This window comes from Rhinichthys klamathensis, unplaced genomic scaffold (assembly GCF_029890125.1).
Source record: "Rhinichthys klamathensis goyatoka isolate OS25496 unplaced genomic scaffold, OSU_Roscu_1.1 h1tg000048l_1, whole genome shotgun sequence".
Lineage (NCBI taxonomy): Eukaryota > Metazoa > Chordata > Actinopteri > Cypriniformes > Leuciscidae > Rhinichthys > Rhinichthys klamathensis.
Genome location: NW_026606594.1, coordinates 1,009,265 through 1,027,409, shown reverse-complemented (window position 1 = coordinate 1,027,409; position 18,145 = coordinate 1,009,265). Strand labels below are relative to the sequence as shown.

Sequence of the window (18,145 nt, the reverse complement as noted above, 5' to 3'; positions counted from 1 at the left end):
GAAGTGACGCACACTCTTGACGTCGACTAGTGAACCGCGCGGGGAAACTGATGTGAAGTTTATCCTGCAGCAAAGGATTTCTGTGTCTCGAAAACTGAAAAATAAAATCAGTAATTTCTCATTAAAACATCTGCTCCAGTAATAGGTATTTATTTTGCTTGTTTTGACTAGTTTCTTTTGGAAAGCGTCGTATTTTTACGCTTTGCTACATTGGACACGTGTAAATATTATCACACAGAATGTGTTCTTGTAGTTTTAGTTATTATTGGTTTATATATATGCATCAGCTGAACGGCTGTGCGTCGAGTCTCTGTCCTTTTCGGTGTTTTTCGCCGTTAGGGCCGCGTTTAAGATCAAGTTTAAAGACCCGTGTGGTCTGCCCCTTTACGTTAATGTTTCTGTTTTTTTCACGCAAACACACTCCTCTAAAATACTAAACACTACCGCATATGTTTAAGATACTAATACAGATGTTTTATTATAACCAGAGGATGTCTGTGACGCTGCAGTGTCCTGGTTACCCTGAGGACACACTGCGCTCTCTGGCTGACAGACTGCCCTGCAGGGAGACACAGGTGACGTCACTGCTGTCACTCATGGGACAGGTGAGTGAAGAGATTGATACAAGCTGCTCTTTTTGTAAAAGCACACAGAGACTATAGTGCATTTCTTTTTGGCTTTGCCAATATTTCGAATTATTGTGGAAAGATTTTTCCCGATTTGTTATTGAGAACATTGACAAAGATTTGTCTTTACTGTGGGAAAATGTTTTGATTAAATTTGTTAATTGGAAAAAAGAGCATTTACAGAAAAACAAAACATGCTGTATCTTCTTTTTGTTAAAATTTTATATACATAAATGTAAATTTTCAAATTGCAAGTCAGAAACCTCTTTTCTATGCATTGCTTTGGTACGGTTTCTAACCCATGTAACAAAACGCTTTAAAAACAATTGAAATATGCAAGTCTGATCTATTGTGATCTATTCTGATCTAAACCCTTAATATATATTTACATATATATCTTTTTTTCTCTAGTTTATTTCTTCTGTTTTGTGACTGCTTTGTTTATACAATGTTCTCAATAAAAAAGTGAAATGCCTATATTATATTATATAATATTATAATATATTATATTATTACTGTGTTAAAAACTGTTATATATTTTGGCTGGCTATATTCTTTTTTGATATTTGCAGCTCAAGAAACATTTTTGATTATTGTCAATGTTGAAAACAGTTATTTGATGAATAGAAAGTTTAAAAGAACAGCATTTATCTGAAATTGAAAGCTTTTGTAACATTATACACTGTCATTCAAAACTTTGGGGTCAGTAAGAATTTAACATTTTGGAGGAAAGAAATTAAAGGAATTAATACTTTTATTAAGCAAGGATTCATTAAATTGATCATAAGTGACAGTAAAGACATTATAATCTTATAAAAGATTTTTATTTCATATAAATGCTGTTCTTTTGAACTTTTCATTCATCAAAGAATCCTGAAAAAATTTGTACTGTTTATGAAAGTGATAAAAAGAAGACATGGTATTGAGCTGCAAATCAGCATATTAGAATGATTTCTGAAGGATCATGTGACACCGACTGGAGCAATGATGCTGAAAATTCAGCTTTGCCATCACAGGAATAAATTACATTTTAAAATATATTAAAATTGTAAAAAAAAATATTTCACAATATTACTGTTTTTGCAGTATTTTGGATCATTTTACTTTAGTGTACCATACAGAGTTAATGTGAGCTGTTGTTACTCTGTCTCTTAACAGCCAGATCAATACAGTTATCCTTCAATCTTCATCTATGGCCACAGAGCAACAGGAAAGAGTCATGTGGTGCTCACCATCATGAAAGATCTGGAGGTAAGATGGTGAAAATTTGGAAAGGTCTATTCAGATTTTAAAAGTCGTGTAGTGTATTGCAGCCTTTGGAAGTGATTGCAGTAGTGATTGAAAATCTGAGTTTGTTAACGGAAGGTTCCAGCTTGAATTCAGGTTAAAGATTATTCCTATATTAAGTGTATTGCAAGGTAAGTAAAAGTGTTTACTAAATGAGAAATAAGTGAAAGACATTAAGCGTGTGTGTTTTTGTGCAGCTCCCCCATGCTTCAGTGGACTGTGTAGAGTGTGTGTCCGGAGGACTGCTGTTTCACCAGGTGTTGTCTGCCTTTTTCGGGCCAGATGCTGGAGCATTGCTCCCTCGGTGCCCGTCTTTGTCAGATTTTGTGCGACTGTACAAACAGATGAGCTCCAGCACACCTGCTACACAGACACGCTATATAGTGAGTTTTCATTTCATTTGTCATCATAATGTATATTGCTTTTGTTTATGTTTGCAGATTTGTCAGTAGTGTCTGTTTAGCGTTAACATTTGAATGAAATGATCTATAAACACATTGTTTTTAGGTTGGTTAAGTTGTTATTTAAGATGTGCATTGATGTGTAGCCATGTCATGATGCTTCAAGGTTATATAATATCCCTGTAGATTCTGGACAGAGCCGAACGCATGAGAGATATGGATTTCAGCCTGCTTCCTGCTCTTCTGCGCCTACAGGAGCTGGTATACACCCAATTTTAATATTGTTTATTGCAGTAGTAAGAATAGAGTTACAAGCTCTGCCTTTTAGAGGGTTATGTGTTATAAGAGGTTGAGTTGTGTTTTGCATTTATATATTACAGGTGTCATTTTTTGTCATATTTCTTCATCTGACTTCTTTGTGGAGTCTTTATCGTGCAATAGCGAATATCTAAACTTCTGGCTATTCATCCTTTTTTCTCTTTGTGGCAGGTAAATGATAATGTGACTGTTATCTTGCTCAGCGAAATTGTGTGGGAAAAGTTTCGGCCCAACACTGGCTGCTTTGAACCTTTGCTCTTTCATTTTCCAGACTACAGTAAAGGTAAGAGGGAACAGGAAACAATTGACAGATGATTATGTAATAACGAGCTCTCTTTATTATATAATGACTGCACAAGGATACCAGCGTGTTCATGTAAATATGAATGAAGATCAGATTTTTCAATGGCCCCAGGTTTTATATAACAATGATTATTTCGCTTTAAACGTCACATTTGTGATGAGATTAAAATTGCAAGTGCATGTTTTTGGCTTTTTTAGGCTTCAATCACAGTCACAAAATCAGAGACTTTCACCTGAGACGATGTGCAAACAGTAGGGATGAAGCGAAATGAAAATTCTTGGCTGAAGCCGAAACCGAATATGATGAAACACAATACCGAATACGATCTTGGAAATTTTCCACCATTTATTTTGCCATTTTTTTACACCATTGCATATATTAAATGAAATGCTTTTCAATGAAAAATCGATTACAAATACAATTAAAAAATATTTATTTAACAGACATTTTTTTTAACATTCCAGCAGACATTATACCAACAAAGCACAATATAACTTAAACAAAAAATTTGGCCATCTTTGAGCCCCCCCCTTCTTGGCCTATTATGCCTACAGGCCAGAATCAAATCACTGAGGGGTGCTTCTGAATCACTGTGGGTGCTCTAGTAAAGTGCAGATGTAGGCTAAGCAACGGCTCCACCATAGCAGTGTACAGTGAGACATTTAAGATTATTTAGAATTTCAAAAATACAATTTTTCTATAAATCTATTAGTCTGGCTTTACAATGCTTTAATGCATTACTATTTTAACATGTCATATTTCTGTCCCGTGCAGAGTGAATCCAGCATTTATGTAGATCATAGTCCCTTCCGAAACTTTACAGCATGCAATTGGCAGCATGAAAAACAATAGTTTTACTCAATGGATTATATAGGCTGTAGTAGCCTCGAAAGCAAAGATCGCTCCTTTTGCAATCACTAAACGCTGTCGCTTTGTCAGTTCATCGCAATCTCACAAAGTTCAATGAAGCTGCCAACAATGCACAGTAAATCTCTTGCTTACATCGTGTCTACACTTTGTTTGTTAATGAGAGGTTTTGCGCGCCTGCATAACTCAGCACTGAATAAAAACTGGCGTTTTAAGCTGTGAGTGGATTTAACTAACTTTAACACCATTGTGTTCAAGAGATCAACAATTATGTTTGTGACTGGCTGCACTGCTCACCGCTGCAAAAACACGTTTTTTGCACGTACATTTCCCATTCTCCAGAGCACAAACACAAATATGCACTGGAGCGTTTGCCAAATCTGTTTCGCCAATATACTATTACAGTATCAACCTAGGGTGCGCTTGCTTGCGTTTGAGGGTGCTTAGACAATTCAGCACAACAGTGTCTGCAAATGGCCATTTTTACGTCATTCTCGGACACTTTAAAATGCTTCCACACTGTGACATGTTTACTGCATTTATAAAGCGTGTGCGCCTCTCACACACGATGGTTGCTATTTGATCGCGTCAAAAATGTCATTGTTAGGTAAAATTTATTCTGTCTTTTCACATACGAACACCGAAAGTGGTTTTTTTGCTCCCTAGAAAACAGGGTCGATGACATACTTCATATTTGGATGGATGGATGAAACGTTTCTAAAAACCTGTTTTTCTGGTCCCTCAGCGGAGCTTGTGCAGATTCTGTCTCGGGATCATCACCCATCCTACACACCTGAACTCTACGCTTCCTACATAAACATCCTGCTGGGGGTCTTCTTCTCAGTGTGCAGGGATCTAAGGGAGCTCAGGCACCTGGTGAGATCATACGTGTCTTTAATTTGTCTGAGTCTATAAAAGGAGCAGTAGCAGTTATTTTGTAGCAGTTTTTTATGATGTAGCAGGTGCTCATAAACCAGTGAAAAGTGTTTTTGCATCTTTCACACACTTCACAAAGACAGAATAAACTAAGTAGTGCTAAATAGCTTAATATACTTAATATAATTTGTATTTAAACAGGCTGTCCTGAATTTTTCAAAGTTTTGTGAACCCTTGGAGAAAGGAGAAGGTAAAATATTTAATAACATTTTTCCATTTAAACACATATTTTTGCTTTACTATTGAACAAAAATTTGTCTAAAAAAGCTGCTCATTTCTATACAATGAAAGTGCATGGGGACTGGGCCTGTTAAACTTCAAAAATGACAAAAAGGCACCAGTAAAGTTGCCCATCCGTCTTCTGAAGCCATATGCCACTATGTGTGATGGACACACCAAAAAGTTGTTAACTGAAATGATTGACTGTTCATTTAAAATTTTGGTTAACCTGTCCCTTTAAACGTATTAAACTTCTTTTTGTGTCAGTATACAGAGTTTGAAATCATCTTTTTTGTTTCCTTCAGCCAAAGAGAGTGATATTCACAAGTTATGGAAAAACATTGAGCCCCATCTGCACAGAGCCATGCAGACGGTTTACCTCCGAGAGGTGTCCAGGTCTGTTAGTGCTGTGTGATTTCTAAAGAGTGCTCACAGTTGAGATTGTGCTTGAGCTGCGTGTCATCAGTCACTGACTGTTTGTGTGTTTGGCTTTACTGCATTCAGCATGCAGTGGGAGCAGCAGCAGATGGACGAGAAGGAGGCCACGACGCTCAGAGGTACACAGACAGACACACACACACTCTACATGTTCAGACAGTCATGCCCTCTCAGACCATCTGCTGGCGTTGTACAGAGCTGCAAAAAAATTGGGTTCAGGATAGAGTGCCAAGATTTCTACTTATATCTATCCTCTGACAGCACATTAGCTGATGGGCTGCCCTGATGAGTCATTTCATGATTTTGGTAGTGGTGGGTTTGTAAAAGACAGCATGAAATTGCGGGAAAAATTATTTTGTCTATCGGTAATTGATTGGATGGTTGTGGTTTGCTATTGGTGGATCTCATGCGAGTGACAGGTTGTCCTGCCCTCGTGCCCGTAAACACATCATCAGAGAAGAGAAGAAATGAGCCGCAAGAGGGAGGGGAAGTTATTTTGATTAAATATGACGTAAAAAAAAAAAAAGATGTGCATGGATAAATCATTTATAATGCATACTGCAATAGGGATTATACTTATTTTTTAGCATAATTTACAAAGAATGTTTACTTTAAGTTATGAGAGAATAACGTTTTTAAAAATGTGGCTAAAATTTTGCAACACACATTGCTAAACAAGCGTTATTTTTCACTGAATTTATACCCCCAAAGGGGCGACGTGTCCTAGGGGATACAAACATTAAAATAAAAAATAAAAATCATCACATTGTATAATTTGTGTCCTAAGAAGATGCATTCTCTGGCCATCTGGTGGTGTTGCTAATAAGATGGAAAATAGCAATACATTAATTTTCTGATGTTACTTTATGGTCTTGCCCTTTTTAGGGTTAAATAAGTACATCTATTTTAATCTGTTGATTAAAACACACTAAAGCACATGATTTTAATTTGAACTTTTGTGTAGTTCTTTATTACATTTAAAGTAAAGTTTCCATAGAAATGACATTAAAGTGTATTTTAGTCTGTACAATTGGCAGTAACCATATTTCAAAGACAATAGAAGTAATTATGAAATAACATATAAAGATGTACTCAAGTCCTACTCTAAAGTTCAGCTAATTGCATTTAACAAATTTTTTAACAATTAAAGGCACAATATGTAAGATTTTTGGATTCAAATATCCAAATAAACCACTAGAACAACGTTATATATTTTGTTGACTTGTGTACTTACATTATGCTTACCAAATGTTTAAATCCAGAGAAATAAGCAATTTTAACCAGGACACGGACTGTGTCCATGTGTCGCCTATCAATGACATCATACCCGCGTTACCCTCGATTTCTGGTTTTATTTTGCAGAAACCATGGAAACACCAAAGACGCTTTAATGTATTGTGTGTTTTATAAGACAGGTGAGCAACTGTTTGGACGCATTCATTGACAGAAAACTAATCATTGTTATATAGCTCAACATAGTTAGTCTTAATGTTTGAATCTCGTTTCCTTGATTTACCGCGAGTACCATGTTTTAAAGTAGCCGCAAGTGTTTTAAAGTAGCCGCATAGTAGCGAACGCACAGAGTAGCATTCAAACTTTCAACACACTCAATAATAATATGATAAAACAGCACTGTGCCACCCCACATACGCATTACCGGATGAAGCGGTCGTCTGTGGCATAATAAAAGCTCCACTGCTCTCGAGTTGTGTGTCGTGCTTGTCTCTCATTAGCAAACGCTCCAGTGGCCTCGTTCCGCTCCAACGGCTTTCAGCCCCACCCTGCTCATACTACAGTAGAGTTAATAAATCTTTAATACATTAGCTCATCCATGAGCATTATTTCTCAATGCTCATGCCATGAGGATTCTCTTCCACCGGCTGTAGAGGTCAAGACAACAACTTCCGCGAAATCACGGCGTCACCAAGCTACACCTTTGTTTTGAATAAGCGACCTCCAGCGACTAAAATTGCATATTTTGCCTTTAATACGTTTTCATCCAATTCTAAATAACATGAAATTAAGTGTCCAAAAACATTACGTTCAGTTTGTAAATGTATACTAAGTACTCATTTCTTAATTTGTAAAAAATGTTTGTAAATAGCAAATGGAATTTGCTTAGTCAGTCAATTTTAGACTGCTCTTGATTTATTAATCTGTATCCTTTTGACCAATCTAAATCAATTCCCTTTGCTGATATCAGCCAATGAGAAGACTCTTTCTCCTCCTGTAGGTTTATCAGCACACGCTCACATAGAGCTGCCGTATTACTCCAAGTTTCTGCTGATTGCTGCGTACCTGGCATCCTTTAACCCTGCCCGCACAGATCGACGCTTCTTCCTCAAGGTTTATTACAGCTTTCTGATCCCCTCTTTATTACCGAAACATGACTTTTCAGTCCAAAGGAGATCTTACTGAATCATGATTGCACATTCATGAATCATCTGATCACTAAAGAAAAGCTTTTCTTTCCCTTCCTTTAGAGTCACGGGAAAATAAGAAAGACTAATTTCCTGAAGAAACATGAGAAGGTGAGGTGTTTCTCCTGTTGTTTATTGTTCATGATGACTATTCTTTTTTCTGCAGGTTTATTAATGTCACCTGTCTTTTTTCTCTCTGATTTTGTCTTTTTGCTACAGACTAGTAACCATCTGTTGGGACCGAAGCCTTTTCCTCTTGACAGACTGTTGGCCATATTCTACAGTGTGGTTGATAGCAGAGTTGCACCTACAGCCAGTGTCTTCTCACAGGTAATTTCATTGAGCAAATCATAAGGTTTGGCAAATAATTGGGTTTCAGATAATAACAAGCTATGCCATTCATGTCAATTAGCTCAGGCAAGACAATAAGGCAGTTATATGCAAAGTTACAGCAAAAGCAAGTCTTGGAATCATGTTGGACACTGGGAGGCAGTGTTTCATCTTTCTTTATTTTCATAAAGCATTTATTTTCTCAAAACTATGTTAGTTTGCTCTTATAGATGAACAGCATGGCTGTATGTAGGGCTCCTACAATCATGAAAAATATCAGGTTTATCCATTTTAAAATTGTGATTTCAAATTTTCTGTATTTATTTCTTTTGTGTTGTAAAATCTTTCATAGGTTAGATATTGCTCTTTTGTAAGTGCTTGTGTAGTTTAAAAAAAGTGCTGATTTTCAAGGTTAACTGCCGGTGTGACTCATGCAATGACAACATTTGCATTCTGATAATTTTCCTATGGGACACAAATTGATCTTCAAGGTTTTTGGCGGCCCAGAAAGCTGAATAACCCGAACTTGAACTTCAGTAAAACATTATGACATTTTGTTAAATAAACATTATCATTCAAAGATAATATATAAAGTCATGATACTATATAGAAATACAGTTGTTTGTTTTCTGTTTTACAGATTTCGTCTCTAGTTACTCTGCAGCTTCTCTCTCAGGTGGGGCATGATGACCAGCTGGACTCACCCAAATACAAATGTGCCGTTTCTCTGGACTTCATTCTTGCAATCTCCAGGTGTGTCAGTGTGAGATGGTTAGACCTTTTGACCTTGGATTGTAACATCCACCTCTGTGATCAGATTTCGAGTGGAGGATGTCTTATTTTGTGACTGCATCACTGACTATGTCAATGTGTTACTCCATGTTGACCCTTCACAAAACTGCACTTGTATTTGGTTCTTCTGGCCATCTTATTTCCTAAAATGGATGTTAATTCCAGGTGTAAATGGGGTCTTTGATTTGGTTTACTAACCTTTAGCTGCACATCTAATAGTTTGTTTTTGTGTTAGCTTTTTGACTATTTGTGTTTTCTTCATCCTAGAACTGTAAGCTTCGATGTGGTGAGGTATCTGTATGACTTCCTGTGAGCCTGCTGCAGTGGATATGAAGCAGGCATCTGATCAGGCAAAATCACTTGGGATTACTTGAATGGACTGCAGGATGAATAAATGATGTTACAGGAACTTCCTGCATTCATTAGTCCAACCAGAAAATACTCAGTTTAAAGAAGAGACTCATCCCTCCAGAGGAAATTTGATGGGTTTGGTGTGTTATTATGTGACACAAGTTAAAATTGTTCTAATAAAAACTGTATATTTTGTTATACCGGTAATATGGGTCCAATTTACTTTTCATACACTATCGTTCAAAAGTTTGGGTCGGTACGTTTTTTAAAACATTTTTGTTTTAAGTTATGCTCTCCAAGGCTGCATTTTTTTAAAATCAAAAACTGTACAGCCAATAATATTGAGAAATGATATCATTTAAAATGTAATTCATGTGTAATTACTGCAGTTAAAAAAAACATTTATTTTAAAAGGAGATCTTTTGTAACATTATAAATGTCTGTATTGTCACATTTGATCAATTTAATGCGTCATTGCTAATGTTATTTGATTTTTTTTTTTTTTAAATATTACTGGTAATATTAAGGTGGTTTGGTACATAATGTGTGTTTTTCAAAAAGCAAGTGCCCTTTTATGTGCTCTAATGGCAGGTACAGGCTCTACTACTAATTGATTGTACCAAATAATAATTCATTTATATGTATCAGGCTTTATTCCCATCTGCTGATGTTCATGCGATGTTTTTACATCATGGAGACTGGCATAACATCTCTCCCAGGATTCATGGTACTACCACAGTCGCACACAACCCTTCAACCACGTTTAAATGATCGATGCATCTATATTACAAATATGTCTTGTGTTATTTGGATCCTTTATAGAAGGGTAACTCAGCTCAGAGGACTGTCCTCCTTATCCTTTTGCAACAAGATGGCAAAGCTGGCATGAATACCAATCACCCTCTCTGACGTAGACAAACAACCCAGAATGACGACCAAGTGAGGATCTGGGAGAAAGGAACTGTGGGTGCAGTGGAAGTGTAAGTGATTGATTGAAAACTAGGCTTTTAGTATTGTGGTCTGTTAATTCAGCTTTAATTTGAGAGGTAGCTGATGCTGCGTCTGACTCACAGGTCTCTATGGTAATAGATTGCGGTTGTCATAGAAACTGAGGGTCCACGGTTTAAAAAGGCTCCAAATGTGACTCATGTGTTTTCACAAGCTGGTGTAGTCTGGATAGAAGACGGGGGCTTAAGACACAAAGGGCAAAGGGACATTTTGGTGTCAGCAGTTGACTAATTCATGCATGAACTTGCACCTCATGTGTCAGTTATTATGTCTTTAATGTACAAATGGAAGCACAAGCAGTACATTAACAAGCTTATGGTAGGTCCTAGTCCTACAACAGAAGGCACCTTCACCAATGCAGAAGAAGCCATGTCCATTCTTATACACTGCAGAAACTAAAATATGGAAGCTTTAAATATAGTCTGCACGTATCTTTAAAAAAAGTAAACATTCCTGACATGACAGAGTTTGACACGCAGCGTAATACTTCATCTAGATCTATTTTAATCAACGTTTTCTTTAATATTCAAATAATATGAGGTCATTTATTCTTGACCTTTTATTAACTGAGACACTAAATCACATTTAAAATGCTCTAAAATACTTTTAAAATGGCAAAAAATATCAAATTATTAAAAACGGTGACCCTTTACAATACCAAAAATATACACCTTCCCTTGAACATTCATAAAAAAAATTAACTTAAAAGTGGACATACATTTTTGTTCAAAAGATCGGGGTCAGTAAGATTTTTGGAATGTATCATTTTATTGAGCAAGGACACTAAGTTGATCAAATTTGAAGACGGTGACATTTACATAGTTGCAAAAGATTTCGGTTTCTAATAAATGCTGTTCTTTTGAACTTTCTCAAAACAATTGGGAAAACAATTCATCAGTTTCCACAATAAATAAATAAAAGTGTCCTTCGTGAGCATAAGAGACTCCTTTCAAAGACGTCAGGCCCACGAAATCTTACCGACAACAAACTTTTGAATGAATGTATTTGTCAACTACCACTTATTATTCAAATATTTATATATGTCTTTCTCTGAGGCATCTAATACAATAACTATATATATATATATATATTTAAAAAGTCTTCTCTTTTTTTGCTAATAATAAAGTAATAAGAAAATAAAGCTCTAAATGGACATCCACTTCATACTGATTCTTTTCCCATGAAGCCACTTTCTAGCGAGAAGGCTGTTTTTTGGGGAAACAGTCAGTATATTAGATGTGGGACGTCCCACACCAATTTAATCTCTTGGCCCTTTAACTCAGTCTTTGTTTGAAATGATTGTGTTTTTAGAATTAGACAGTGGAGGTGAAGTTTGATAAGTGAAGGTTGCTCTTGTTTTCTGATCAAGAGACTGTACATGACATATATGAATGTGGACAGTCTCTTACACGCTGTGTCTCCGGTTATGGATCATGGCCACTATGTGCGAGAGGTCTAAACTCTTCATCATCACCTCCATAAAGTCTTCATCACTGCGTGCCCCTGCTACAAACTCCTCCAGTGAAAGCTCCCCTGGTGAATGGAGAAAAGTTCACAATCATGCCCTTTTAAAGACTGAATTTCTCTCTTAATATTGGAAGCGTATCATTTCAGTGTGAGAGTTCACTGCACTCACCATCTCCATTGACGTCGATCCGATCAAACACACTGTTTGTGAAGTCCTCAGCGCTCACTTCCTGTGACTCACTTCCATTGATGGCGCGTATGGCCTAACGTAAAAGAAACCATTTTTATGAAGAGTACTTTCATTTTTATTTTCATAGCTGTCTAGTGCAGTTTTACTAATATTATCGTTCCTACCTTTATGATATTCAGGAGCTCGTGTCTGTCTATGCAGCCGTTGCCGTCAACATCATAAAGTCTGAAATACCAGCGCAGTTTGTGCTCCATCTTTCCTCTCATTACAAGACTGAGAGCAGCCACATACTCAATGAAGTCTATATAACCATCCTGCAAAAGATCAAATTCTTTAAGAACATTTCAAGCACGGTTGAGACCACACCGCACTCAAGAAAAAAAATAGGCCTAAATGTAAGATTGTACTTGAATTGCAAATATAATATCATTTATAATTCCATCCATTTGGCATACTAATAAACTAAATTTGCTAATATGAAACAGGTAAGATTTCTGTACTAATAACTAACTGACGGTGCTTTAAATACTTATACATTAATAAATAGATTTTTTTAAACTAATTGAATATTGCTTGTTCCACAGCAGATTCTAACAATTTGAATAAATGCATTTTGAAATTATTATTTAACATTTTTTATGGAAATAGTTAAACTATGCCATGATTTTTTGATTGCAGAAATCTTAACAATTTTATATATGTATGCTCTGACAATTGTGCATTACATTAAGTTTATTCATTTATGTTAAAACTGTAATCCAAATGGATGGAAATTTTAAATGCAATTCAAATACATCTTAAATATAGGGCTACATATTTTTGAGTGCATGCTACGTTGTGAATGACGTAATACTCTTTAAATATACTGTGTATAATGTCTGATCTGGTTGGTTTGCTTCATAGCTTTATTGAAGGATTATGTTAAATAGCTATGCAGGAAATTGATAAAGTACATTAAGGCCTGGTTTCACAGACAGGGCTTAGATTAAGCCAGGATTAGGCTGTAGTTCAATTGGGGCTTTTAAGTAGCTTTTATAAACAGGTCTTAGATAAGAAAACATTACTGTTCAGCATCTTGAGACAAAACAATGGCATTGACATATTTTAAGATATGCCAGATATGCATTTTAGTGGGACTAGCTTAAGCCTTGTCTGTGAAACCGGGGGCTGGGAAGACTTTTGAGATCTATCCACCAATCAGGATCCACATCTGGACCTATCCGTTTTATAAAGTAAGTTATAAAATGTTTTTAATATGCATGTGTTCCCACATTAATCTTTAATGAATCCTAAAGCAGCTGGATACCCTTTGTTCTCTTCTCGTATGCTTGCACATATTTAGATGATGGAGGTGATGAGGATCACGATTAGGATGATGAGGGTGCCCTCTGGAGGATTACTGCCTATTCCAAGGTCTGCGGCTGAGAGACGGACACAGCCACTTGTCGCAGACATAATCCTCAGGTCAACACACTTTCCTCAAAATGTCACCTCTCTTTGTGGCACAACTGTCTAGGGCAGTGTTAGGGAGAAGGTCATGGGCAATGTAGGACTTGAGGTTTGTTAATGTGGAGATATGTGGATATTTTATTCTGCTTGTTGAATAGACATGCTTTAACTGGCATTTGTAGTCTATAAACATTTTTTTCAATAAGGTTTCATTAGTTAACTTCTTTAGATAACATGAGCTAAGAATTAACTCTAATTCTACAACATTTATTAATCTTTATGTTAATTTTAACATTTACTAATACATTATTAAAATCTAATGTTTTATTTGTTAACATTAGTTAATGCACTGTGAACTAACATGAACAATCAATGAACAACTGGGTTTTAATTAACTAACATTAACAAAGATTAATAAATACAGTTACAAATGTATTGCTGTTATTTCATGTTAGTTAATACATTAACTAGTGATAACAAATAAGACCTTATTTTAAAGTATTACCAAATGTATTTAATTTCCTAGATATAATTTCTGTAGAATATTTCTATTATAAAATAAATATCAGGAAACTATAATGCAGGCACTCAATTATCTGCAATTTGTGCCACTCAAATATCAGCAATTGATCAATTATTATACAATCAAGTATGAAATGTGTAATCATGGATAATTGGATAAAAATAATTTAATATTTAAAGAATTAGAAGTTAATTAAAATGACCATCATCGAACATAACAGCATACACTTTAACAGTTTATGATAGAGAATAAAGATAAAATTAAAGGGTTTTTTTTGTGTATTTTGTCATTACCATTAATTTTTAATTTGTCTTTTGGTTGATCTATTATTGATTTCTCTCCGAGCGACGAGGGAGGCACAATCGTACAGTGAAGGGCAGAGATTTAGCTTGATGCGTATTGACATAAACACACATTTAATGGCATACTCATTAAATACCATAATTAAGCTGTATCTTGGTATCTTGGGAATCTTGTATAACATGCTCATATCAAGATATGAAAAGCAATATCATGAGGCTTAAAACCGTTTTAGTGCCAAAAATCCCATTGGCACCCAACTGAAAACAAGTTTTGACCTGGAGAAAACTAGTTGTTACGGCACGTGAATGGGATCGAATTCTATAATACAATCTCAAATCCAAATGTTAATCTCATAGATAAGCTCATTATTCATTGTATTAATATGGCACGACATGAGGTGCCAAATATAGCGCTATAAATATAGATCCAGACAACACAGTATATGATCCGAGCTTTGCTCTGATCTGACTCAACAAATAGCAAACTCACGTGTGCTGACTTTCTGGACAGTGATTGATTATTTATATATATATATATATATATATATATATACACACACACATACTACCATTCAAAAGGTTTTATATGTTTTTGAAAAATGTCTTATATACTCACCAAGAATGCATTTATGTGGTAATAAAAATATAATGAACAGTAATATTGTGAAATATATTGCAATAAATATAAAAAAGGTTTTTATGTTAATATGTTTTTAAATGTAGTTTATTCTTGATGGCAAAGCTGAATTTTCAGCATCATTACTCCAGTCTTCAGTGTCACATGACCCTTCAAAAAATCATAATATGCTGATTTGTTGCTCCAGAAACATTTTGCATTATTATTATCAATGTTGAAAACAGTTATGCTGCTTAATATTTGTGTGGAAACCGTGATATATTTTTTTCTGGATTCTTTGATGAATAGAAAGTTCAACAGCATTTATTTGAAATAGAACAATGTAACAATGCAAATGTCTTTACTGTAAATTTTTATAAATGTTATGCATCTCGCTGAAAAAAAATCTAACTTTTGAACGGTAGTTTGTGTGATATATATATATATATATATATATATATATATATACACACACACACACACTGTTCTGACTGCTATTGAAAGAAATTTGAATAATTTCTCCTGAAAAAAAGATGGGAATCAGCAGAAATCTATCTGGCATGATCTTAGCAAACATAGTTTCTGATCTGTCTGATGTAACAGAATGCAATGAACCTCAAAACCTGCATATTATAGCCAACCTTTTAATAAAAACAGATACTTCAAATACTGCAGCTGTGCTGAAGCTGTCTTGGCAGAAAGTTTTCAAAGGCATCCGTCACCAATTTTACTATCCACTCTGTTACTTTATATCTTGTTTTCTTGTCTTTCACTCACCTTGTTCATGTCAAACGTGCGGAACATCTGCTCGATGTAGGCATTGGCCTCTGGATCCAGACCTCTGAGCCCGAAGAACTGTTTGAACTCATGCAGCGTGAGCTGACCAGATGGACACTCGGTCATGAACTTCTTATACCACAGATGCATTTCAACGGCCTGCAGGTCGTCCACGGTGCTGCCCGTTGTATTCCCCATCGCTAAACTGAGAACGGATTATTGTGGAGAGCTGGACTGGAGCTACTCTGCAGAACGCCCAACTGGTCTGCTGTGCAGGCGAGCGTTTCGCTTCTCACAGACACACGACACTGGGACCTAAGAAAGAGGTGGGCACCCTCAGGAGGCTTTTGTACCAGCCTGGGATCAGACACACCCCACCAACTCCATCTTATTGATATTAACTTTGACTAATCCAGCTCACTGTGTATGTGAGGCTTAAGGATGACCATGGCTGGGATGACCATTGGTAATTGCATGTGAGATTGGGGACATGCTGACAAACGTTCCCATGTGACGGCCTGTGAACAGATGCAACTGCATCAGCATTTCTGGACTTCTAATGAAAAGACAACTGACGTGAAAGTGTCTTATGCAAGTTGTTTCCAAATTTATTGTCAATGATATCGTCAAATGATGATATATTCATATAAATCCACATTAATAGCCATGTTACAATTTTGAGGCATCACACTGCCATGGTAACAAGCTTCAGTCGATTTTTTCATTTAATCAACCATGACAAAACCTTTACAATAATTACATACTGACATTCATAGTCTTGCTAAAGATTCCAAAGAATACATTTGAGAACATTATAGTGCCAAAATAAAATATATAGAAATAGTATAGTGCCAAAAATTAATGGAGCCTCAACATTCTTCACATGAAATACATTTTTCAGTTTGTTAGCATTTGATTGTGACATTAGACACACCATATCCATATTATATTGGTCCGTATATATTCAACAATAATATTAGTAGTTGATGCCATTTAAAAATTCATAGTCTATAACAGGAATGAGATCTCAAGACATTAAGCCTAAAAATACATTTAGAGATCCCAGAGATCCCAAATTTTCTCTCTTCTCAAGCTCAAACTATGTAAAGCTTGCTAGATCTGATATTTTCAAAAATATGATTCGTTACAGGGAAACTTTAACAGTCAATATTGTTATTTTGTGTGGTTAGTAGTATTGTCTAGTCTCCCATTCTCCAGTAGCAGTGCTGGCCAGGGTAGTAACTGATTATGTGATATGGGTTACGTAATAAAAAAAAAGAAGAAAAAGTACTTGTAATTAGATTATATTACATTTTAAAATACTCGTAATCAGTTTATTGATTACATTATTACATGTTATTCTCACAATGGCAGTAAATTATTCAATTAATTGATTCTACTAGTTTGTTATATTTTTAATTTTCCTTTCTATAAAAGTCTACTGCTTGTATATGTTAAGAAGGTCTTCCAGGTTTGTGGAATTGCACACATGTAATGTTTAATGCACTTCATGTTGTGGATAGAGAATGGAATATATTTTCTTTCTCTTTTTGTATCAATATGGTACAAGATTATCTATTCAAATCAATGTTATAAACGAGTTAGGTCAAATGTAATCAGAATACATTACCTAAAATACATTTTTGTAATGTAATTTGGAATCAGCAACAGACTACAATTTGTTAGTAATCTACCCAGCACTGTCCAGAAGTTTCTCAAACTATGACAACTTCCGCTCAGGGTTAACTAAAATTGAAAATTATATATAGGCTATATAATGTAAAATATTAACAAAAACTATAATAGTATATCAATGATACTAAAATAGCACTGCTCGCTTCTGAGAACTCCTGAAATGTGAATGTAACCCATTAAAACATCATATAGCTGAATAACTTATCCCACAAAAATCTGAGTTTTCTCTGCTACCGATGATACAAATCCCACTTGTTTCAGGATTTACTATGAATATTTACGATTATTCTTTTACGTAACATACACTTGCTCAAACCATATAATGTCCAATCGGACACATGTGCTAATAGAAATGATTTGTCTCCCTCACTGCTAAACAGCATTCAGTGGATGATTTATAAAGACCTTGATGGGGGAAAAACAACACTGTTTAGTATTAACTGTGAGGCTAAACGAGTTAGGATGTACTTATCTAAATGTTTGCATTGTATTTTCTTCCAGGAAAATACTGGTCTAGACTTGAAAAACAGGTGTTGAGTTTAGTCTTCAGTCTATCAGGTGTGGTTATAATACAGTGGTGGACTCTCCCTCAACCACTCAACCTCTTTGCTTTGAGTGAGCCCTTTGAAGTGAACAGAAACTTCAGACTTGAAACGTACAAGTCAGAGAGTAGTAGAGAAACACAAACTTCTGCATGCACTGATGCAATGATATTGTTCTCCTTGGAGTCGATAACTCCATAAGATCCATGTCAAATCTGTTTCTTCATGAAGTATTTTCATGTCATGATATTGTTCTCCTTTTGAGTTCATAACAATGTCCTTCATCA

At 35.5% G+C, this 18,145-nt stretch overlaps 2 protein-coding genes and 1 long non-coding RNA gene across 5 annotated transcripts; 2 read left to right on the top strand and 1 right to left on the bottom strand.

Moving 5' to 3' along the window:
* Position 1: 1 nt before the first annotated feature.
* Positions 2 to 9,489, top strand: orc5 (origin recognition complex, subunit 5). 2 transcript variants are annotated; one of them, XM_056247479.1, is made up of 15 exons: positions 2 to 145; positions 489 to 605; positions 1,785 to 1,877; positions 2,111 to 2,296; positions 2,501 to 2,575; positions 2,804 to 2,915; positions 4,549 to 4,679; positions 4,881 to 4,929; positions 5,264 to 5,354; positions 5,463 to 5,515; positions 7,630 to 7,742; positions 7,880 to 7,927; positions 8,036 to 8,146; positions 8,787 to 8,899; positions 9,206 to 9,489. In XM_056247479.1, exons 2-15 carry the CDS (start codon positions 492 to 494, stop codon positions 9,249 to 9,251), a joined length of 1,335 nt encoding a protein of 444 aa, XP_056103454.1. In that variant the 5' UTR covers positions 2 to 145; positions 489 to 491; the 3' UTR covers positions 9,252 to 9,489. The 2 variants fall into 2 exon arrangements, with proteins under 2 accessions (XP_056103454.1, XP_056103453.1); XM_056247478.1 differs by having other exon boundaries at positions 4 to 145; positions 459 to 605.
* Positions 9,490 to 9,691: 202 nt separating this feature from the next.
* LOC130082662 (uncharacterized) lies at positions 9,692 to 15,784 on the top strand. Of its 2 annotated transcripts, XR_008806789.1 has the most exons (4): positions 9,692 to 10,016; positions 10,112 to 10,269; positions 13,297 to 13,418; positions 15,662 to 15,784. It is a non-coding gene; the product is annotated as an uncharacterized LOC130082662 (long non-coding RNA). The 2 variants fall into 2 exon arrangements; XR_008806788.1 differs by lacking the exon at positions 15,662 to 15,784 and having other exon boundaries at positions 9,693 to 10,016; positions 13,297 to 14,136.
* On the bottom strand, positions 11,408 to 16,116 carry guca1a (guanylate cyclase activator 1A). The gene is made up of 4 exons (XM_056247477.1): positions 15,622 to 16,116; positions 12,119 to 12,268; positions 11,934 to 12,027; positions 11,408 to 11,830 (listed from the first exon to the last, which is right to left on the bottom strand). The coding sequence occupies exons 1-4, from the start codon at positions 15,817 to 15,819 to the stop codon at positions 11,703 to 11,705; spliced, it is 570 nt and encodes a 189-aa protein (XP_056103452.1). The 5' UTR covers positions 15,820 to 16,116; the 3' UTR covers positions 11,408 to 11,702.
* Between the last annotated feature and the right edge of the window lie 2,029 nt (positions 16,117 to 18,145).